The following is a 23,996-nucleotide window of genomic DNA, read 5'->3' as shown; positions in this document are numbered from 1 at the left end:
GGGGGGGGGGGGGTTAGGTTTATTTGCATTTGAAAGTAAAGTGTGGAGCAAGGAAGGAATCAGCAATTTCTTTCTGTCCTATTCATCTTCCCAACGTGTGTTTTCCACTCTCAGCCAAGCCTCATTAGCAGGGGTCTGATTGAGCAGATTTCTTTAGGGGCCCGTGGACTTGTTTCTGTGTCTTTCTTAGCATGGGCATTGCATTGATACAGCAAGGCTCAGCAGCTGTCGAGTCATTTGGTGCCCGCTTCCGTAGAGCAACCATGGTGATAGTCATGGGGTTGCTCTCCTAGGGGAGAGGATTGTTTGTCCCCTGCCCATATATTAATCCATCATCCCAAATTGTTCCCCTCAGCGAGAATGTATTTGCATCACTGAGTATGTAAATATCCTGCAGGCCCATCAAAAGTTACCCAAGGGCAGTGGAGGAGGAGAACTTTTTCAAAACTGCATTTACCCTTGTGACTCTTTCTTTGCGAAAGGATGAACTTTACTGCCACCCTATATGCAGAATGATTGATAGGTGCAGTTCTAGAGTTCCACTGGACCTACTTGGGGTAGATCTGCTTGTTCCATAATGAGTAGATGAATGTGCCTTGTCAGGAATGAATTAGATATACTGAACAAGGGAGTCCTAGAGGAATTAGACAACTCGTGTTTTGGCTAATGTTGAATCGCGTTGGGTTAGTTCTCATAGTTTCTCGAGCCATCTCCATTAGCCTTGCCTTGAATGCCTCCCATAATGGTCATTCCATGAGTTCACTTGGCAGGGAGATTGGAATGCCGATGATGAGATACGTGGTTCTAGTTGACTGGGAATTGCCTGACCAAACCCTGTTTCATGCCCATAAACAGCTGGTGGGCTAATGGTTACTCCAGCAGCCTGTTTGCTAATTAGGGAAGCTTTGTGCATTTTCTGAGTCAATCTTATGCCTGTTAGATCTGTTTGCAGAGAACAGATTCCTAACCTGTTCAGAGCAGTTCTCAGGGTTAGCTAGACCAGGAGAGATCTGGATAGTAAGTGTTCCGAACACATCTTTAGTAATGTCTTTAATGCCATAGGGTTGCAGGAATCCTCATCCACTACAACTGTGATTTAGGGACAGTTAAGGACTCATATTCAAGTTCACTTCCTGGCTAGCTGAACCAACAAGCGGTAGCAAAGAGATCACTTTGGAGGATGGGGCGGGAAATGTTGCTAGGGGGTCTCTGGCTGCCTGCATTCCCACCTCTTCGGACACAGGTTATGCAGCGTGCATCCAGCAGTTTCAGTATCTTATAACCTTATTCCCCACAAAGTGGGCAGCATCCTCTCTTCACAATGTATTTGTATTACAGTTAACAGCCAGGATCAGGGCCCCCGTGCTGGGTGCTGGACAGTTGTCTGGTAAAAGTCCCTGTCTCAGAGAGTTTCCAGTCTAAATGGTGAGAGGGTTAACTGAGGCACAGAGTCCACAAGGTCACACAGCCAGTCCGTGTCAGAGCCAGGAATTGACTCCCAGGTCTCTTGACTCCTAGAACAGTGCCCTAGCCACTAGATCATACTGCTTCCTTTTTCGGGTCACTGTTACAAGGGGCGAGGAAGGGGAAACAGCCTGTTTTAAGATTCCCAAATCCACAGCAGAATGAAATTACAATAATACAGCTGTAAAGCGAAGTCCTTGAAAATCAGCTCTTCCTCTTCTCGCCAAGACTTGAGTTCACGTTTGTTTCTTGGCCTTCTACAGTTGAGGGTCTCCCTAGCCCCAAAAGCTGTGGAAGGAGTGCCGTCCCTCTGGCCTGGTGTCTGGGATAGCACCAACTGCTGCAAGGGAAATGCACAGCCCTGAACTTGTCAGGCCTAACTGTTAGGTAGCCTGTCTGGTCACCATTCTGTCCAAAATACGTGTAGAAGAGCTATTGATCAAAGCATTGAAGTCCGTAGAGCAGGGCGCATTTACACCAGCTGAGAATCTGGCTCCGAGCGTACTTGAACTGCTGCACATTCTCCGATCCCCTGAGCTCCATTCCTTACTTCTCTCACAACCTCCATGCCCATGGTCAGGGTGTGATCCCTCCAAATGTGGAGGAGCTGGTAGAAGAGTCCATATTTGGGTATATATGGGCATATAGTGGTTAGGAGGCTGTTGGCCCATTAGCTGGCATGGAAGAGTGCAGAGTTAGGTCTCTCGCTGATAGGTTACTAATGGAAAATGAATAGTATTTACAAATTTAATATTCTAATCAGTTATCCAAACAACTAAAAAGCCATATGGATGGGGTGTGCCTGTGACAGCCTGGGAGGGATGAAGTTGCAAAATCAACTCTAAGCTTCTGATAGGTTGGAAACATTCGGGCCACTCAAATTCTTTGACTAGGTTCTTCCTAGAGCCTGACATGGCAGCACAGTGTTACAGAACTTGCTGAGCGTTTTCTCTAGGCTTTTAGCACACTTCTTACAGTGGTGGTACCTCCCCAAAACAAGGCCCAGACAGCTGGGTTGGGGAGTTCTAAAGCACGGCTCGCACGACCTCACGATTTCCTGCTGGCGTAGTCCACTTGTACTTGCCTTCTGTTTTACAAAGTGCTTTTTGCTTCCTCTTTGGCAGTCGGATATGTTCATTAACAGAAGGACTGTTACAATGCAGAAAAGCATATGGCAGTATTTATGCTAGGCTAATTGTATAAGACAGCGGGGGCTTTTTCACTGTTATCTGATAACCAGTATTTGAGAATCTGGCTCTTCGCTTTTTTCTTTATTGGATTAATCTAAAACCTGTCATGGTTGGTTAGCGTCACAGCTGACAGGCATCAAGATTATGAATTCAGCCAAGCTAATGCATATTTTGCTCCAGGTCTCAGAGCAGCTGGTGGGAAGGGGTTTGCTTCAAAGAAGTTGGGAGATCTGTTAATGTGATAACTGTGTCCAGTTGTAACAACTCTTGGAAAGGATAGTAAATGCCACCTTTCCTCTGACGTTCTCGATCCTTGCCAACACAAGCTTACCTGGGTGTACATCCATGCGCCATGACAGAAGACTAAGCCAGTCCTTTTGACTCATTCTTTTTGTATACATGATCTGATTAGGGTTTCTTGAGCTATTGAAGGTTGGGTGAATGTTAACTGCTAAAATGATGAGACTAGATGGGTGACCGAGGGCTCTGTTTTTGGCAACGATTGACCCTGATCAAAGTATTTTATGTCTAAATTTTAATGGCCACAGCAGGAGGTGGGATACTGGGCTTGATTGGCTATTGATCGGATCTGATTTGACAAATCTTTTATGTTCTTCTCTATCCACGCCAGCTGCCTTGAGCTACTGCAAATAACTGAGTCAGCTTAGTTCTCCAGCTTCAGCTTTCAACAGGCATGAGAGCACGTGGCTGGCAGGGTCGGCTCTGACACCATTAGTGAAGTACCCACACGTACCATGCATTCTGCCTGGTGCCTGTGGCAGAGGTGTTGCAGGTCCCATCTCTTGTGCGGTATTGGAGGGGGACTTTTGTTCCCCAGTAGTGCAAGTCGCCCATTCCCAAAGGAGAAATTAAGTGTCTAATGCCTCCTGCTCTTCCGAGGTATAAACAGGGTCCAAAAAGTGGTCTCCAATATGCAGTCTCCCTGCTCTGGGTTCAGCAATGTCTTAGCCTAGCATCTTCCCCCCGACACCACTACCCAATCCTTTCTTCTGAGTGTCTGCCGGACCTAGCAAGATGAGTCCCATCTGCAGCCACTACCTGGCCTTCCTGCCTGGTTCCAAAGCTCTGCAGACCAGATGGGAGAAGAGGGGATCTGGGCCTTGTTTCCACCTAGCCGGCCACATCCCCTAAGGCTATAGTGGAAAAGAAGCCTTCTAAGGATTCTCCTTGTGGTATGTCCGTCTGCTCCCCACGCTTGAGACTCTTCTATGTGAATGGTGGTTCCGTGTTCCTGAACCAAAGAGAAATGAGAACCAAGGTTACCTTGTTCTTTGAAGGCGAGTATGATCCTAGTCTTTGTGCATGTTTTAGGTGGCAGATGAGCTGCTCTCATGAGAGTTTACAAGGAAGAATTGAGTTTGTTTGAATGAGTTCCTCTCTGTTAGGGAAACTTTAAAGGTCTCGTTTGCCATTCGTCTATCAGGATGTGTGTGTATTGGGGGGGAGGGGAGAGGTGCATTGTTACACACCTGCCCCGTTAAAGCCTATATTTTCAAGCATGAAACATCCAGGGCCTGTTTTTTGGCAAGTGCTGAGGACTTGCTGTTCCCACTGAAATCAGGGGGAGTGGCATGTTGTCCTCACCTCTGAGGATCAGTCCCTAGGCACCTCAAGTTTGGAAACCTGAAAGTTGCGGCTACCTTTGAAAGCGAAGGCCTTAGCGACACATCTTGAGAATGAGCCCCAGCTAGAGAAGGGTCTATGGGTTGGGATGCCTTCTGTACTTAGCAGACCTGCATTTAAGACACAGCGTATTTCTCTTGTCTAGCGGACAAGGCTGGGCTGCTCAAATGGACGATGCACATTAGCTCTGATGTGCAATAACAGAGGGGGTAAGCGGAATTATTCCTACCAAGGATTTTGTACAGTGTCAAATCAGCCAACCTCCTTTGCTATAGAAACCTATCCCTCCCCTCCCCGCCTGTTGTCCCACCCTGAGGGTATGTGTACGGATGAAGGTGGTTTTCTAGGGCAGCTGCTGTGACTGTATCTGACAGCATAAATACAGCTTTCGGGGTCATGTTATTCACTTTAAACAGCTTATTGAGGCACAGGATTGGCACATTCCTCCATAGGACAGTTGTCTACATCACCATGATGGTCCCAAACTTTATGGCGATCCGTACCAGTATTACAGGTGGAATGTTAGTGAGCCTTAAGAAACGGAGGAAATTACCATCTTAAATACACGTTGGATGGCGGGGCTATGGTTTTCTTAGCCTCTCGTTGCAGGACCCAGCTGTGGAGGGAATATAAACCTTCCAAGATGGTCCCAGTCATGGGTGATGGGCCTCCTGGACTTCCACCCACTGTCGAGCCGGTGTCTACGCTGAGCTCGTTCCGAAAACCTTCCTCTGGCGCCATCACACCAGTGCTAGTGGTGGTGAGAAGAGCTAGTGTAGACCAGCTGCCAACATCTTTACCATGTCAATGAAACCTGCTCAGAGCAGGGTGTCCGGCCAATCCAGTGTTAACAAGGTGAGTGGCCTGTCTACGCTAGTGCTCCCGCTATCACTGGCAGTGGTGGCACGGTGCAGAAACTTGTGGCCACTCTCCGTAGTGGGAGAGGGAAAGAATGTTCAGTCTAAGCATCGGTCTGTGAATTGCGTTAAGATGGCCATTCGCGCCTTGCTGATCTGCAAGCTCTGAGAACGAGTTTGAAGGTGTATGTCAGCACATCCCTCTTCTACACAAGTTGCTCTGATGCTAGCGGGTCTGCACATGTAATTGAACAGGGTCTGGCGATCAGTGGTGTTATGCTGCCTGACCACATTATGACATCACTTGGTTCTTAGCTCTGCTGATTGGACCAAAACGTACGTAAATCACATTACCTAACTGTTCCTGCCCTGATCTTACAATACTGCCTTGCAGCCCTGTTCTTGTTTGACCTTTTTGTGCATGGAGTAATAGCTGGCCTCTGTCCCCAAGAGCTTACAATCTGAGTGACTTTCCCACCGTCATACAGTCAGTAACAAAGCCATGAATAGCGCCTCGATTGTCTGACGGCCAGTCTAATGCCGTGTTGACTGTAACACAGTTTGGTAAGATGGCTGAAGCATAGTTTGGTACTATCTATGCGGACAAGTACTGAGCCCGTGATTCTCCAACAGGCCTTTGTAGCTGGGTCCTTCGATACCAGAGGAAATTCTCTGTGCGATGGGGAGAACTTAAAAATGTTTGATTCTGGAAAATGAACATTAAGGAAGCCAGTGGGACATAAACTGAGTGGGAATGGTGCCATTTTCACCTTGTACATCCCTTTTGTTTCAGTGCATTGTACTATAATCATGACTTTAATTTAAAGAAAACCAAAACTTTTTATAATTTTTAAATTTGCTTTAAAAAACAACCAAAACAAAAAACACATCCCACTCCTGGTTCTGCAGCTTCTATTTATTGTCATCGCGTGGCAGAGCGATAGAAATGTGAATTGCCTTGATTGTATTTTTTGGTGCACAAAGATCCAATTCCTCTCCCGCTTGGCTAATCGTGTTCTCTATTGTGTGTATGTGAAAAGGGCACTTTTATGGTAACTTCATCCTTTTTTTATATTAAAAAACGGTAGAAATGTATTGTCTATCCGACTCCTTGTGATGTCCAGCTGTTGTATAGGACAGTTCTGCGTATCTAGATTGCAAGTGTCATCTTAGTCATGAAACATGCTCGGCCTTAGCGATCACCTGGACAGGAGGAGGTTTTCCACCCAGAAGTGACGAATATATTAACCCTGATCTCAGTGTGGGGGGATGTATATTAAACCTGAGCGCAGCCCAAGCTGTGGCCTTGTCTAGGATTAAGCACTTAAGAGTTGGTCTTTAAACATGGCTCCAGCTAAGGCAGTTCACAATGCTGGGGCAGCCAGATGGCTTTAGAATGGTGTTTAAAACCCTAGACTGAACGGTGGTTCCCATTTGGCTTGGCCCCATCTATACTGCCTGACCTAAGTTAGAAACTGGTTTAGCTGGCATGAGCGGGAGGGATAGTTCAGTGGTTTGAGCATTGGCCTGCTAAACCCAGGGTTGTGAGTTCAATTCTTGAGGGGGCCATTTAGGGATCTGGGGCAAAAATCTGTCTGGGGATTGGTCCTGCTTTGAGCAGGGGGTTGGACTAGATGACCTCCTGAGGTCCCTTCCAACTCTGATATTCTATGATTTTAACTTTAATTTGGAAGCACACAGGGATGTAGTTCGAGAAATTGCCTTCCAAGGGGAGACCTGGACTTGTACAATGTGGTGGGGGTTGGAAGATCTTGTGTTGTGTGTCAGGAAGGTAGGTAGGTAGGTGGGAGGGGGCAAACAAAACAACTATTTAGGCAGGGGATGGGAGTTTGTGCGTTGGCATTTTACCAGTGGAGACCCGGGGTCAGATCCTGCTTGGTGTATGAGGTGAGTTTCTCTCCTCATAGTCCATATTCCTGTATAGCACCACACACCCCAATACCATTACCAGCACAGTTGTGTCCCAGTCTTTGCTCTGTGATGGGGAATACTCCTCCTTTGCTGTAGGAGTAAAGTGAAATGGCAGAGCCTGGGGCTGAGGAGGAACCCATCCTGCAATTGCAGATGGTACTGAACTACATTGGGGAAGCTTCTCTCCCTGGTAGAAGCTTCTTCCGTGCTCTGCTCCACCCAGTCATATTAATCCCATCACCCTTGTGAAGCAAGGTGTAATCGCAAACTTAAAATCCAGCCGATCCCTTTCCCTTGAACTGATTCATGTTCCCACCTTATCCCTTCCTCCTGCCTCCCCCACCAAAGTCATGGTATGGAAGTTCTCCAACATCCAGTCCATCCTCATGCGAAAGTGTGCTGCTGTATCTGGATGTGGATTTCAGACCAGGCTTCGTTAACTTCCTGCCCCTCTGAAGGCTTCTAGTGCAAACCAACAGGATATGATGATAAAATAGACCAGTGGATTCGTTAGGCCCTCCTCCAGAAAAGTCTGAGGAGGAAAACAGTGGGGCCAAATTCACGGCCAAAATCAGTGGGCTTACACTAGCTCAGCGGTTCCCAAACTGGGTATGAGAGTATACGGGAGAAATTGTGTAAAGGTGGATTTTATGTATTTATTTCATTTTCCTAATAGATTACTCAGTGGAAGCTTTAAAATTTTGGGAATTTGTTATATACAATTACGGCAGCTAATTTACTTCAAGATGTACCAGTGAGAACACAGATACAGAGATGCTGGTGTACAGAGCAATCCCCTCCAATCACCATACAGGGCGGGTTCAGTTGCCGTGCAACTGTCCAGTCTGAAAGAACTCAGAACTTAGGGGGTTTTTTGGTGGTATACGTGGCACTGTAACTATAACTGTACGTAACCACGAAGTGTGGACAGATGGCTAAAGACAGGTAGTGTTAAGTATCATACAAAGTATCCGTGATGAGAAGGGTGAGGGTATGCGGGCAGCTGGTATATCTGGAAGGGTACGCAATAAGAAAAAAGGTTGGGAACCTCTGCACTAGCTTAGTCCAGAGTTGTTCAGTGGGCCTAGTGCCTGGAATGAGAACTGAATTGAAAAGGCCGTGCATATGTTCCCCTTCCCGGAACTATCTGCACTTTTTCTCTTGTTGCACTCTGTTTCCATTTGTCGGAAGAGGCACCGTAGACGCTTCGTGCCATTTGTCCCCCAGGGTGAAAATCTAGAGCTCAGAGACTTCCATAAAGCACCCCTGTGTGCAAATAAGAACATACATAAGAACGGCCGTACTGGGTCCATCTAGCCCAGTATCCTGTCTGCTGACAGTGGCCAATGCCAGGTGCCCCAGAGGGAGTGAACCTAACAGGTAATGATCAAGTGATCTCTCTCCTGCCATCCATCTCCACCCTCTGACAAACAGAGGCTAGGGACACCATTCCTTATCCATCCTGGCTAATAGCCATTAATGGAATTAACCTCCATGAATGTATCCAGTTCTCTTTTAAACCCTGTTCTAGTCCTAGCCTTCACAACCTCCTCAGGCAAGGAGTTCCACAAGTTGACTGTGCTCTGTGTGAAGAAGAACTTCCTTTTATTTGTTTTAAACCTGCTGCCCATTAATTTCATTCGGTGGCCCCTAGGAGTGTCCATGTATGATAGGGAGGACCTTCCTTGTCCTTCGCAGGCTGAGGAGGAGGAGCCCGTTGCTGTTGTAAAGCGCCTCCTGCATCTAAAATAATCCCAGCAGTCCAGGCTTTCAGTCCGTGGCCATTCCGGAGTTGAAGCATTTAGGAGAGCGTTGGGGCGTGTGACAGCCAAGTAGCTGGTGGTAGGAGAAGGGCAAGGGCTAAAATGTCTGAAGTCCCTACATAACCCACGTACCTCATCACTAGTGTTAACTGCTGACTCCCTTCTTCAGGACCAAGACAAGGTGGAGGTGCTATTCCTTTTGAAGCAGGTGATGAACAATAGGAAACCAGTGATCTCACCACAATGGATCTTGGGGGATTTTGCTGCGAGGAACGGGGGGGATGGAACAAACTTGCTCAGTGAATTGTTGTAATTTAGAGGCAGGTGATGATCATTGGAAAAAACAAGTTAAACATCTATCAGGAATGGTCTTAGTCCTGCCTTAAGTGTAGGGGACTGGACTAGATGACCTACTGAGGTCCCTTCCAGTCCTACACTGCTGGGATTCTCTATTTCAAGCGCACAGATTGTGCGGCGTCCCCGAGGAATGGGCCGGTCGGGTGCACTGATTCTGGGTGCGTTGTAGACGTGACTTTGATAAGAGGGTTCGGGCAGTGCTCTGGATCAGCCCTCCCTTTGGATGCTCTACTTAGTCTTTGAACCTTTTGGTGCAAGGTCAAAAAATGACACGCATTGGTGACCACCTCAGCTGTCCTGATCTCCTAGCCCTGTGGAGCTTTCCCCGGCCTGGCTGTGTATGCTGGAGTACTCAGAGTAATATCTAGCACCTCTCAGCTCTTCTGGAGCCTGATTCAAAGACGACTGAAGCCAATTTGCTTTGCAACAGGTTCTTGTAGCGCTTGCATCTCCAATGGCCCGTGCAATCATTAACTAACGAACCCACCCACAGCAGAGACTGGTCAGCATGATCTCGGTTTTTAAAGACAGGAGAATAGGCACAGTGAGATTATGGGGCCTATTCCTGGCCCCACAGCAACTGAGTGGCGGAACTACAGGCTCCCAGCCCTATGGTCCGTCCACTAACCCACACTACCTCATTAGCTAGCGAAGGTGGTTTTGGCTCCAGGTGGGATGTTCCATGGCGGCTTCAGTGCCTTCAAAAACGTCACCTGCTTCTCTAAACCCCTTACAAAGTTTTCTCTCCCATGATTGCCAGGCAACTTTGGCCGTCACTCAGCGCAGCTTTATGGGTTCTGACTCTTGGACCAACGGAGACGAAGCTCCTCCCTTCTACTCAGCCCTTCCAGCCGAATATTAATCTGCCTAAAGCCTGGTTAGTCTCTCTGTCAGTACAGGAATGACTTCACCCGAAGGTCTGAGTTTCCAGTGCCTCCCGGCCAGTCTGCTTTTGGCCAGCTGGGAACCTTCTCTCTCTGGGGGGAGAAAAAGGGAGCCCCACAAACTTCGCTGCACGTCAACAAACCTCGAAGGGTTTGGCTGCGTTTTGTTTATCTTTCGCCAAGGCCAGAATTATTTCCAGCTGCATAAATACCCCTGTTTAAGTGCTCCTGGGCTCTGATCCTGAGCAATCGCCGATTAGAGTTAGGATTCCAAGAAGTCGGCATCAGTCCCCTTTAAATATGTTGCACCATCCTGAAACCTAGCTGGGAGAGCGCCGCGAAGGCTCAGGTTTGTTTTTGAAAGGGGCGCGTCTTGCCAAGTTTGATGCAGTGAGTTCAGGGACGCTGACCCATGAGCCTTGTTGTCTTTCACTCTGGGAATAAAGTGCTGCGTCGGCGTATTTCCCCCCCACCGGAGTCAGTGAAGCGGCAGCTGCCATGGCGGTGGTGCTGTTCCTGGTGGCCCTGCTGGCGTCTCTCGGGGTGCCCGTTACTGCCAGTTCCCTTTTGGAGGCTCAGCTGCTGTCCCCCCGAGATGTGGCTCGTTCTGCGGTCGAGGCCTATAATCAAGAAACGGGAACGCAGGCAGTGTTCAGGCTGTTCAAGCTCAAAAGCTTCCACAAAACAGTAAGAACTCATTGGTTTTGGATTCTGCTTTTCCCCATAGACGTTAGCCCATAGTGAAGGGGGGGGACGTGTGGGGGGGGAGGCTTTTAAAGTATATGTATAATAGCAGGAAGAACACCAGGAACAGAACTGAGGCAGGACTGTAAGTGCTGAAGGTACAATGAGGAGTGCGATATAGGCAAGCCTATAAATCAAGTCCTATATAAAGCCAGATTTCCTGCTGAGTTCTCCCCATGGGCAAAGCTGGTCTACATGGGAGTTGAACTGGTTTAACGGAAGGTGTGAATTTAAGCCAGGATGGGGGGCACTTATTTCAGTGTAGCTTTAAGTAGATCGGAAAGGGATTTAATCTAAATGGAAATAAGCCACCTTGAAATGGAAATGTCTCCGTGTGGGTTTGCACCACTTTTACCAAATTGGTTTCAAAATTCACTTTAAACTGGTGCAACTTTCCCCTGGAGACTAACTCCTCCTCTCCTAGGAAACTAGGCTGCCCTTCTCCTCTAGCCCGGGGGCTTGCAGAGCGCTGGACAAACCAGTTCAGTGTGGCTTTGCTGGGAAGAGGGGCTGTGCAGAGGATTCTGCAGGGCTCTGCATTCGCTCTCTCCTGGACTCCAGATCAAGGGGGCTGCAAATCCCCAAGTGTGCTGGAGGCTGGTGGGTCGAACGAGCCATGGGAACCGCGCAAGTTGGCTGCTCCGAAGCAGCCTCCTGGTGGTCAGAATGGATTTTTTTTTTAAATGGGGACCCCAAAACAGCTGCTCTGGGGCAGGGGGTCCTAGAGAGCTCCAAAGTTTCTGGAGCCATTGAAGTGGGATGTGCTTGACTCTTGGAATGTCTTTTTTTTTTTTTTTTTTTTTTTGTATTGAGGCAGGGTGGGGATCAACCCGAGCAGGGGAGAGCAGGCAGCAGCTCTCTCTCTCTCTCTCTCTCACACCCCCCTCCCCAACAGAGCTGCGGAAACAGCTGGTGGAGTCTGGAGGGAAACTGCCCAGAGCTGGGTGGGGGAGAGGCCAATAGCAAGCAAGGCAACAACTGGCACCCGAAAAGAAGGGACACAGTATGTGGGGAGCCAGTGGTGGGGAAGGGAGCTGTAGCAAAAGGAAGAAAATGACCAAACCAAAACAGCCAGAGAGCATAGTAAGGCAAACAAGGGGAAGTGACAGGAATAGAGAAAGTGTCCGCGAGCTACGGGCCTGTAAGCCAGAAAGGACGGGAGGGAAAATAGCCAGCACATTCCATCAACTGTAAAGAAAGATTGCACAAGAGGATTGCTCAAGATCTAACTAAACCTCTGAAGAACTTTTCCTCCAAACTCAGGGCTTACAGAGGATGGAAACTGACAAGGGAACGTAGAACGGTGGGGTCTATGTTCCAGAGCGCTGGTTTTACCAATTCAGAGTTCTGTTTATTTCACAAATGGAGGTTAGCTACACAGTGAGGTTAATTAAGATAATAGCTCATTTCCAACAGAGAACAGTACTTCACCCTGGAAGCCTAAGCAGTGGTTCCTGCTAAAATAACTCACTCTGGTTTACTTGTGATTCTTCCCCCACTTAATTGATCCCAGCTAATTGAGATAAGACATAATTGGCCCTCTCGATTGCTGCTGCCTCTCCTTATCGCTTCGATTCAGAACGCCCCGCCCCGCCCCCTACTGGTTGGAGTGTTCTCTTTACAAAAGAGAGAAAAATCCATCTCCCTGAGTTCTGAGAGTCAAGCTGGCTGCTTGCTTTCTTCCGTGTGACCTGTAACACCGATGCCGTAAGCCACCGTCTGGCCCTCCGTGCCACCCGCTGAAGCCCCGTGGGCTCCAAAAGGCTTGCCCAGATGTGGCCGAGTGGACCTTGTGCATCCCGAGACCTCTCTGAGGAGGAGCAGACTGCAGCTCCCTCCCCCCTTAGCCATGTCCCCTCTGCAAGGCTAGCAGGAGTAAGGAAGAGGCATTTCCGTCTCAGCAGCGGTGACTCTGAACAGGGGAGGGAGCTGGCGTTGTCACATAGACGCTCTTCAGCACAGAACTTTACTGCCTGTCTGACTCCTCTATGTACCATCCCTATTTTACAAATGCATAAACCAAGGCCCTGACGTGAATCAGCCTCAGTCACCGAATGAGGGAAGGGGCTGGGGCTGGATCCAGGACTCCTGACTTCCAGGCCCGGCTGCCAGTGTAAACAGAGCTGCTTGGAAGTGCCAAACGTTTGCTTACGTCTCCTTTTGGGCCAGGTCAGCCTCTGCCAGTGTCCCTTTTTGCTGGTCACGCCTACCCGTGGGCTGCTGCAGAACCGGCTGGGGGGAGGGGACGGCAGAGCTGGGAATGAGAGGAGAAATTATAACGTGTGGGCAGGGGGACGGCCTCCTTCAGCGGTGAAATCTCTGTTACACCTGTCTTGAATGTTATTTGACCAAGGGTTATTTTACCGGAGGAAACCCAAGTAACTCAACCCCCAGCCACTGGAGGATGGGAGCATTTACACTCCCAGCTAGGGCCAGTCCCAGTTTTGGCAGGGCCCTATGTGGATCAGGATGAGCCAGGTGCCATCTGTTTCTTTCCCCATCTCTCCATCCCCACAACAATCCCCCTTGCCTGCATGTGCCCCTCCTGCTGCTGGCTGAAGTTCCCCCGGGGCAGAGACCTATGCACCATTTAAATCAGGGGTGGGCAAACTACGGGCTGCATCCGGCCCTTCAGATGTTTTAATCCAGCCCTCGAGCTCTGTGCGGCTCCTGTAAGCAGCAGCATAGCCCCCCCTCTGGTTCCTACATGGAGGGGCAGCCAGGGAGCGCCACACACTGCCCCCACAGCTCCCATTGGCCAGGAACCGCGGCCAATGGGAGCTGTGGGGCAGTGCCTGCCGCCTGGCCGCGCCTCTGCATAGGAGCCGGAGGGGGTACATGCTTCTGGGAGCTACTTGAAGCAAGCACCACCTGGAGCCTACACCCTGAGCCTCCCCCTGTGCCCCAACCCCCTGCCCCTCTCCTGCTTTCTGAACCCCTTAGTCCCAGCCTGGAGCATCCTCCTGCACCCCAAGCCCCTCATCCCCATCCCACCCCAGAGCCCTCACCCCCCCCCCAACCTCCTGCCCCAGTCTGGAGCCCCCTCCCACACCCTGAACTCCTCGTTCCTGGCCCCACTCCGGAGCCCATACCCCCAGCCACAGCCCTCACCCCCTCCCGCACCCCAACCCCAATTCCGTGAGCATTCATGGCCCACCATACAATTTCCTTACCCAGATGTGGCCCTCGGGCCAAAAAGTTTGGCCCACCCCGATTTAAATCCTCAAAATAGGTTTGGGCAGGACCCAAGTGGCACAGATGCCGGTGCAGGCGCTCAGCTCCCAGGTGAATTTCACCTTCGGTGGATGTCTTGCCGCTGCTCCCTAGCGTCTTCCACCAGTCTGGGTCGCTCTGTGGTGGCCTGGTCTGACCCAGGTCCCAGCATGTACCAAAGGACGCCAAGAAGTGCTGGGGGAGGAGGGGCAGTGAACAGGGGCATGCGGAGGCGTTTGAGAGAGACTCCTTTTGGGCAGGCACGTTCTGTTCCCCCACCAAGACGTGGGGTCGAAGGAGCTCGCTCTCCTTCCCCTCCCCCCCCCACTGCCCATGGCTGGAGAGTTCTGTGCCGCTGATGATTATTGGGGGGAGCGTGTGCACTTGCTTGCCCCCACCTTGTGCATGCCCCTGGCAGTGAGGGAATTCCATCCATCTTGACCCACTGTGACCGGAGTCAGGCAGGGCACCAGATGGTAAAGCAGGGATGGCTGGTGAATAAGGGGAGTGTGTGGTGCAGGTCTCTATGCTACCCCCTTGCCTAAGACCACCGTGTTAGGATAGTACGAGCGTGCACCATTAGACACGCACCCAGAGATCAGTGCCTAATAGACGCCTGATTGCAAACCGGATGCGCGCACAAGTAGCTATTGGTCTCCTTAAAGCCCCCTGTGGGGTTGCCATGTTCCTCGAAAAGCAAGCGGCTTCCTTGACGCGAGCGGGTGCAGCGGATGCCTGGGGAGCCCTGGCTCGTGCACGAGGCATCGCTTTGTGAGGCCATTCAAAGATTTGTCCTTGTACCTGTAGCAATTTGACTGGGGCACGCACTTCAGCATCAACTTCACCATCAAAGAGACGAACTGCCGGAAAAGCGTGGCTAGCTACCGCCTCGAGGACTGCAGATATCGGCCAAACGGGGTAGGTGTGAAACACAGTTGCCAACTTTCACGTGGTAAATAAGCCCCGTGACTTTCACAATAAGCCAAAAATCAAGCTAATCCCATTTCAAAACAAGCCAATCCCTAAGAACCCCAACACTCCATGTGACTAGATCCCCCGTGTGCAGTCTGGGATTGCGGTGGGCCCACTGTGTACCCCTGACTCTCTTCCTCCCCTCTTGAAGAAGCTACAAGCCAAAAACTAGCCAACCAGCAACTCCCAAGCCAATTGAGCCAAAAACAAGCCCAATTTCTGCATTTTTCTCCTGGGTTTGGCATGTCTGTTGAAACTGTCCCCTTTCTCGTTAGGAGCATAGTAGCTGCCAGCCTGGATCAGACCCCGGGTCTGTCTAGTCCTGTCTCCTGCCTCCAGCAGTGGCAGGTGCCAGCTGATTCAGAGAAAGGTGCACAATGCCCCCCAGTGGAAGTGTCCTCCTGACCCCCAGCAGAGATTGGCTTGAGCCCTGACGCATGAGGGTTCATATCCCTTCCAAAACTCACGTTTGTTTTTAATACTATCGCTCTGGATATCCTCGTTACCCATACAAATGTCTGATCCCTTTTTTGAATCCTGCTAAGCTCTTGGCCTCAGGGATGTCTTGTGGCAGTGAGTTCCACAGGCTGTTGTGTGAGGGTAAAAACATGCATTTCCTTGTGCTGCCTTTTAAATGTCATTGAACGTGCCCTTGCTTTTCTGTCATGGGGCTGGGAGAACAAAAGCCCCCGATCGCCCCTCTGTACCATTCATTTTGTTCCAGTTTTCCCTGTTCTAGTTTGGGCGCTCTTGCTCATCTGAGCTAGACATTTACACACACATTATCGTTGTGGCTGTTGCCATAACTCAGAAAGCTCTGAAGGTGAAAGGAGGCGTAAGTGCAGCCTCAGCCATGGAGTTTCACACCAATCTGCCACTCCTGCTGACCTGGCATTACATCACGCCTAGCGTTTTGCTAAACTCCTAGAAATGAAATCAGGGGCAGATCATCCGGTTTCGGGTTTCACTGGGCACGGATCTGTTCCTACTTGTCTGCACGCTGTCCAGCGCGCCTGGGTCACATGACGGGAATCGGGGACAATCAATGGGTTTTGTTGGATGGGAACTTTGGCAGGTTCAGCTGCATTTGATCAAATCAGAAATTCAGAGGGAAACTCTGGGCACGGCCCCCTGCAAACCAAACCTGCCCATGCTTCACGTGGCTCCGGTCACGGCGAGATGTTCGTGCCTCACCACGTCCATCATGTCACATCCTGATGCTCCTCCCCGATTTAGGAGGAGTTTGCATGCCAGTGGCTGCAGTTGTTGTATGTAAAACACCCCTGTAAAGCATTCTGCATGGCCCTGTGCCATCTTCATGTCTCGGTAAAACAGCCTCAGAGGGGAAGTGTGTGGGGCTGGTACCGCCGCACGATGGTGGACCCAGGCTTTGACCCAAGCAGAATGATGTGGCATGGGAACACATCACGAGAAGGGTGGTGAAGCACTGGAATGGGTTACCTAGGGAGGTGGTGGAATCTCCTTCCTTAGAGGTTTTTAAGGTCAGACTTGACAAAGCCCTGGCTGGGATGATTTAGTTGGGGGTTGGTCCTGCTTTGAGCAGGGGGTTGGACTAGATGACTTCCTGAGGTCTCTTCCAACCTTAACCTTCTATGATTTGCACTCCAGGGCCTGTGTTCTTATTTGCACGCACAAGAGGGTCTCCTCCCCAGACTCTCTAGTCATGCTGTTATTTTAGTAAGCAAGTGAATGTAGGGCTGGTGAGTTTCTTTGTACTATGGTGCTGTCTAGAGGCCCCAACCGAGATCGGGGCCCCAGTGTGCTAGGTGCTGTACATAAAGTAAGTCTCTGCCCCCAAGAGCTTGCAATGTAAGGAGCTAAGACAGAGGAAGGATAGCAGGGCAAACAGACACAGAGAGAGGTAGTGACTGGCCTGTGGTCACCCAACCCAGCAGTGGCAGAAGAGAAGCCAGTTCTCTTGACCCTCTTCACATAGCGCCAACGAAGGAAGGAGGAAATTGGTGTCCAGCCCTCTTCAATCATTGGCTTGTGTCTGCAAGGTTGCCAGTTCCAGCGGTAGGTGTTGTGGTTTTTTTGTTGTTTGTTTGTTTTTGTGGTCACTTCTAGGGAACACGGTTGAATCCACTCGTGCTGCAGAACCTTTCTTTTGGGCATGTGTAGTTTGTATCCTCGATGGACAGTGGTGCTGAGCTGGGAGTGTATTCACTGTCAAAGCTGCCTGCCCTTTATCTTTGAGCTGTGGACTGTTTAGGATCCTGTGCTCCAGGGGTAGTCAATAGGCCAAATCTCAACCACCAGATGCTTTTGAACAGACTCCATAGAATCATAGAATATCAGGGTTGGAAGGGACCTCAGGAGGTCATCTAGTCCAACCCCCTGCTCAAAGCAGCACCAACACCAACTAAATCATCCCAGCCAGGGCTTTGTCAAGCCTGACCTTAAAAACCTCTAAGGAAGGAGATTCCACCACCTCCCTAGGTAACCCATTCCAGTGCTTCACCACCCTCCTAGTGAAAAAGTTTTTCCTAATATCCAACCTAAACCTCCCTCACTGCAACTTGAGACCATTACTCCTTGTTCTGTTATCTGCTCCCACTGAGAACAGTCTAGATCCATCCTCTTTGGAACCCCCTTTCAGGTAGTTGAAAGCAGCTATCAAATCCCCCCTCATTCTTCTCTTCTGCAGACTAAATAATCCCAGTTCCCTCAGCCTCTCCTCATAAGTCATGTGCTCCAGACCCCTAATCATTTTTGTTGCCCTCTGCTGGACTCTTTCCAATTTTTCCACATCCTTCTTGTAGTGTGGGGCCCAAAACGGGACACAGTACTCCAGATGAGGCCTCACCAATGCTGAATAGAGGGGAATGATCATGTCCCTCGATCTGCTGGCAATGCCACTCCAAAATCATTATTGTTATTTTCTTCTCTGGAGTCTGGACCTTGACTATACCTTGACCAAGGAATTTGGACCATGACAAAAAATAATTGACTCCCCCTGCTGTACTCAAACCTGACTCAGAACAACACCGGCCGGGGGCTGTGTGGCATCTCCGGAGAATTACACCTGCCACAGAACTTAAAACTAGTGACGTGTTTAAGCCAGATGTTCCAGCCTCTCTAGTGGCCTCAAGAAGATGTTGCTTTGCAAAGGATCTATTGTCCCAAGCTATAAGGCATTCGAATCACTACAGTTACTGCAAGGAGTAAAATGATTCGATCCATCTTAAATATTGTTGCAAAGAAATTAACAATTCAGGCAAGAAGGCTCCATTTCCAGCAGTGTGAGGTACAGGACTCCAAAAAACATAGTTCCCATTTTAATAAACAAAAAACCAGCATTGTCCCATTTGTGGTCAGATCATTTACGTTCCTTAGATAATAAAACCAACTGCACAGCAACCTTGGAAAATCAGCCTCCAAACAGGGGCCCAATTCCAAGGTGTTCTCTCTGCTTCAGCTGAGGTAGACATGGTCGCTATTGATCACGGTGAACATAGCGAAATAGTGGAAAGTAGAGCTTGGAGCTGTTTCAGTAGAATAGTGGAGTGGTAAGGTAACGCTGCTAGAGCGGAGGTTGAGAACAGCAGAGTTGGATAACGTTTTTCTAAAGGAACTTTATTCACACAAATTTGGGTCGAGTGAAACACTTTTTGTGAATTTGTGTCGAATTCACCAAATGGAGTCAGTCGGGGGAAAAAAACAATTCCAAAAAAGTCAAAACATTTTGTATTTATGATCCTAAACCACCTTTTGGTTTGAATTTTACTTCATTTTTATTAAACCAGGTTAAAAACTCAAACAAAACGCTTCATTTGACCTGATGTGCAATTTTTCTGATTCTTTTATTTCACCAAATTTTTTTTTTTAAAAATTTGCTTTGGGACAACTCAGGAAAAACTTTGATTCGGCCACTGAACTGACAAATCAGTTATTTGCACAACTCTAGAGATGAGCTCACTGTTTAACTGCCAATGTTTCTAGTTCAGACATAATTCTTTACTTAGCTTGTGAGGCCTGCTCTTTGGGGCAGGAACTGGCCTTTGCGATATGTCTGTCCGGATCTTGGCACGATGGGGCCCTGACCTCAGTTAGGGTGTTCTGTATTACAGTAAAAAACAACAGAGAGTCCTGTGGCACCTTATAGACTAACAAATGGATTGGAGCATAAGCTTTCGTGGGTGAATACCCACTTCGTATTCACCCATGAAAGCTTATGCTCCAGTACATTTGTTAGTCTATAAGGTGCCACAGGACTCTTAGTCTGGATCTGTAAAAAGCAACAAACACGGCTACCCCTCTGACACTATATTACAGTGTTACTTAGTATGTATTCACCATGCTTATTACTGTCACTGGAGGCTTCCTCTGAGTTGAAAACGATTGCAAAACTGCACTTCCATGAAGCTTTGAAATGGGGCTCCCCAGATCCCCTCATAGAAGTACTTCTCTCTCACTCTCTCCCCAGATAACAAGGGATTGTTCCGCCGATGTGTCAGTTCTTGACTTCGTACAAGAGGCACCTTTGACATCTGTGAAATGCACCCAGCAGCCGCAGGTGAGCTGTTACCTGTCTAGGTAGGCACGCTCCATTGGGATCACATAGCCAGGTACACTCTGCCCCCACGGTTTGTGTTGTCCCTTGACTGTCCCTAGAGGAGACTGATACAGAACCAGCATGGGTCAATGAGGGAATCATTCCATGTTTTCCTTGGCTGGCTTTTGGTCATCTCATCCTTGGACAAACCCATATGGAAACTCTTCTTTAAACATATGGGGCCACCAGACGGAGGAGGCTATGGCAGTCCCCATGGTTACGCATGGTGCTGCTGGGCCCACTCTGACCTATGTTAAAGATGTGTAGCTGCATCGTGGGCCCACCAGGTGTCTGGATATTAGTCGCTCCCAAGACAGAGACCCCTATTCTGCCCTCAATCTGCAGCTCCTGTGGGCATCGGTGGAAGTTGCTCACGAACTCTGACGGCAGCGCATGTCCCTGTGGGACTGGGTCTTCCTTTCTCTGGTGCGAGAGGGGAGGGAAATGCAGGAATGAGTCACCATAGGTTCCTCCGTCCTTCACTCTGACCATGGCTGGAGGGGGTAGAATCAGGGTTAAGATGAACGACCCTGTCCAGTTTTCAGAGAGGTGGCTGCAGCCCCAGAGGTGAGGCCAGGGATAGAATTGGTTTCAATCCAGGACCCATTCAGGATTGGGCAAGGGCCCGGGGAATTATTTGCCATTCATTCCAGCAGGAGGCAATCATGAGCTAACTGGGTAGATGGACGGTTTGGTTGAAGACTATGAAATAGAAACTGGACCTTGGGGGGGAAATATTGACCCTTCTGATCCTTTTGAATTCCAGCGGCCGAAAAAACCTAGCAAGAAACCAAAACCCAAGGCCCAGACTGCCCCCAAAGTGACTGTAAAGTACTTCACGTCGTCTTTCTCTACCGCGGCCCTGACAGCACCAGACGAAGACTAAAAGCACAGTCTGCCTGAGGTCGAATTAGGTTGCTGCCATCGTCTTCAAACGGCCTGTTTGCTTTCCTGCCACGCCACCATCTCATCCGACAGATAATTTGAGAGCTTTTGGGTCCATGTTATTCTTGGCTAGTCTCTTTCACTGTTTTTTTTTGCTTTGCTTTGGGATGACTGAGAGGCAGGCCTCAAAAAGCCCTTGCAAAATAGGGGAAGCCTTTTCGTTTTGATATTCTCTGCTAAGCCGCAACAAGGACTGAAGTGTGTGGCGGAGTTGCCCCTCGCTTGCAGACCTCAGACACGTTATATCCATCCCCTCCGGCTCCCTGCCAGGTTCCCTTCCAGAGACAGCCGTTCTCACGGGCCCTCCTTTGCTTGAGTTGCCAAAGATTTAGGCATTTTGGTGCCTTCATTTTCAGGTGCCAAATCTGAGATCCTTTAACGGGGCCTGATTTTCTGCAGGTGCTGAGCAACTGCCTTCTGAAAGCCAGGCCTGTTTTAAGGTATGTGAAACGGAACACCCCAAAATTGCTAGACACTTTTGAAAACCTTGGCCTTAGTTGAATTCTGAGCCCGTGACTAAAGGGGTGACACATGAGATTGCTGGGAAGAGATGGAGCTTCATGTGCGGTGCGCCAGTCATACCAAAGGCTCGGCCCTAGTCACAAGGTAGGGATCCTGGTGATGGGTTACTCCCACAGTTACTGGCCAACTCTCGCGGTCTCATTGCAAGTGTCATGACAGCTGGTGCTTTCCTTACAGACCCAGCTCCTGGAGTCACGTGATGATGTGAGAATCTGGGCTTTTCATTTTAAATCTATAAAAGCAGGTTTCTAGCCCTTGTGGGTGGGAGAAAAAAGCTTGAAATCGTGGTGCCCTGAGGCTCAGAAATCAAAAGGCTAATAAAAGAGCTCCAAGGATAGTAGCTTTAAAACCTCGTGATTTGCTAAGTCCATCTCACGAGTGTCAGGACCCTTGAGCTATGGTTTTGGAACGCTTGGGGCTGGCAATAGGGAGTCAAGGATTTCCCCAGGTACCACTCCTATATGATAAGCAGAGGGGAAAAGCAAGGCAGACTCTTGCAGGGCCAGAGGCTCTGCAGGGAAGGGCCGTGCTGCATGGAGCTGTTCTGAAGGGAAGGCTGAGAGGAATAGACAGAGCCAGAAATACGTGTGTGAGGAGATGAGCAGAACTTCACAGCAGGGGGTCGTTTCAGTCTTATTGGAATGGTTTCTCCTGGTGCCCCAGTAACTCCCCATGGCCGGGCCTCCTTCTCTGACAGCCCTTTCCAGCTTTGCTTTGCCCCGAGTCTCCTTCTCTGGCTGTCCAACAGCTTAATCCATAAAGGGGAAAAGGCTTCCAGTCATGTTGAAGGGCTCAATCTCCCCCAACCTCTTCCCCACAACTTTGCTGCTACTCCGGCATATGCTACTTTCTACCAGGGCCGGCTCCAGGCACCAGCTTAACAAGCAGGTGCTTGGGGCGGCCAAGGGAGAGGGGCGGCACCTACGGCAATTCGGGGGCGGCAGGTCCCTCACTCCCTCTAGGAGCGAAGGACCTGCCGCTGAACTGCCGCCACCAATCGCGGCTTTTTTTTTTTTTTTCCCCAATTGCCGCCGCTGATCGCGATTGCAGTCGCGGCCTTTTTTTTTTTTTTTTGCTTGGGACGGCAGAAATGCTGGAGCCGGCCCTGCTTTCTACATATGTTCCCAGGTCAGCTTCTCTGGCCTCGCACCTGCTCCGAGTGGGGCTGCTGGTCAGTGTGGAGCGATAGTAAACAGTGCCCCCTAGTGCTCCAGTTTGGAACCGCCCTCCCCGGTAACTTTTTCCTTTTTCGGCAAAACACTCAGTTTAACGTCATTTTTAAGCCTGCTTCTGCGCAATCTCACGATCCTCTATAGAAATAAGCACCAGTACAGTATAGCCTCGTTCCTCCCCGGCCCTACATAGACGTAATCAATTGCATTCCTTGATCATAGCATATAATCGGTCGTTTCCCCCCAGAGCATGTAATCACTGCCAATATTGAAGATCCAGGGCAAAAGTTTCAAAAGTGTCTAAGTCCCATTTTCAAGAGACTTAGGAGTCTACGACTTGGTGTCAATCTGTGAGACTTGGGCTCCTAGGCGCTGTTGAAAATTTGCCCCCCGGCTGTGTCTTGTCTGATTTAACGTATCGTTGTAATAATTGTTATAATCGTTGTAATGTTGTAATAAAGATATCGGCTACGTTGTGTGTGTGTGATCAGCTGTAATGTCAGCCTGGTGACTTGTGCCCTCACCAACACCCCTGTGGTTACGCTCGTGTGCGCTCACCAACGCACCTTGTCTTTTCCCGTTCAAAGAGAATGGGCCTTGTTTTTCTTTGCTGCAGTGTGTGCACCCGTCTAATCGGCAACTCCACTGGTCTTGGCTCAGCAGGAGAGCTCCTTTCCTAGCAACCTCGGTGAGGATGAGGAATGGAGACCGATCCTGCCTAGTGTTTTTCATTTGCTAATACGGACAGATGCCTTCCTTAAGTTCAAATCCCCACCTGAGTGTGTCCTCTATCCCTCCCCAGCACAGACGGGAAAGCCACAGCTCGGTGCTGGGATGTAGAGACAACGGCAAATACATTACAAATTAAAATGCCACCACACTTTATTGTAACAAGCATAACGAGCCACATGGAATTAACAACCCAGCTATCACTGGCAGGAGTTTGCCCGAAGAGGGTCAGCTGTGATTCTTCAGGCCTCTTGTTCCTCCAGTGTGGGGCTATGGAGAGCTGCTGTCAGGTTCAATGTGGCGGCAGCCCTGGGCTCTCTAGTCCTGGTCTCCCTTCTTGGGGGTGGCCTTGTCCTATACCAGCCAGGAGACTCTGGATCACTGGCTTAAAACTCTTTTGGATTTTCTTCCCACGTTTTTTGGATTTGGACTTCCTCCTGACACGAGCACGCTAGAAAGAGAGAAAAGCTGGTGAGCATTTCCTGGGAGTCGGGCATCTGCTCTGCAAGGGCAGGGTTTGCTTTCACGGTGGCTCTCTGCCTTCCCCTACACCGGCCCCGCTCTTGCATGTTTCGTCGTGCAATGTGGCGAAATCTCCTTTTAGATGCGGTGCTCGGTCTCCCCTTTCTTAAGAATGTAGCAGAACTGTCCTGCTTGGGTCGAGAGCAGGAACCGAACCTGGGAAGTCTGGTTCTAAGAGCATCGCTTCATCTGCTTGACTAATCCTTCACCAGTAGCTGATGCATAAAACGCTCATCTGGGCCAGCCACTCGAGGGGGACAAAGACCCACATGCTCCCAGTGAGGGCTGCCATAGGAATTTGCCACCCTGTTCTGGAGCCACAGCAGTGGTCCCTGTGGTATGGTGTCTTTGTCTCCAGCACCAGGTGCTTCAGGTGAAGAAACCCCTTAATGGTCAACTCTGGAATAACCTGCTGGCTGTGGGGGAGGTATCATCCTAGCTCCAGCCACTGAGGGTCGGGCTTATGCCCTGGAGCAGAGAGTTTATATCCCCTGGGCGTTTTTATCCTAG

General features: G+C 49.6%; 1 protein-coding gene across 1 annotated transcript; it reads left to right on the top strand.

Annotated features, from left to right (window-relative positions):
* Nucleotides 1-10,538: 10,538 nt before the first annotated feature.
* LOC113406593 (cathelicidin-2-like) lies at nt 10,539-21,675 on the top strand. Its single transcript, XM_026652178.2, has 4 exons — nt 10,539-10,778; nt 14,856-14,966; nt 19,468-19,557; nt 20,363-21,675. Exons 1-4 carry the CDS (start codon nt 10,590-10,592, stop codon nt 20,480-20,482), a joined length of 510 nt encoding a protein of 169 aa, XP_026507963.1. The 5' UTR covers nt 10,539-10,589; the 3' UTR covers nt 20,483-21,675.
* Nucleotides 21,676-23,996: the final 2,321 nt, after the last annotated feature.

This window comes from Terrapene carolina, unplaced genomic scaffold, assembly GCF_002925995.2.
Source record: "Terrapene carolina triunguis isolate 2854851 unplaced genomic scaffold, T_m_triunguis-2.0 Scaffold111, whole genome shotgun sequence".
Classification (NCBI taxonomy): domain Eukaryota; kingdom Metazoa; phylum Chordata; order Testudines; family Emydidae; genus Terrapene; species Terrapene triunguis.
This window is presented reverse-complemented; position numbering and strand designations above follow the sequence as displayed.

What these genes read in the sequence shown, in the direction of transcription:
- LOC113406593 (XM_026652178.2), top strand. Translation starts at nt 10,590, where the DNA reads ATGGCGGTGGTGCTGTTCCTGGTGGCCCTGCTGGCGTCTCTCGGGGTG. An exon ending in TCAAAAGCTTCCACAAAACA is followed by an intron (nt 10,779 to 14,855) that starts GTAAGAACTCAT and finishes TTGTACCTGTAG; the next exon opens with CAATTTGACTGGGGCACGCA. An exon ending in GCAGATATCGGCCAAACGGG is followed by an intron (nt 14,967 to 19,467) that starts GTAGGTGTGAAA and finishes CTCTCTCCCCAG; the next exon opens with ATAACAAGGGATTGTTCCGC.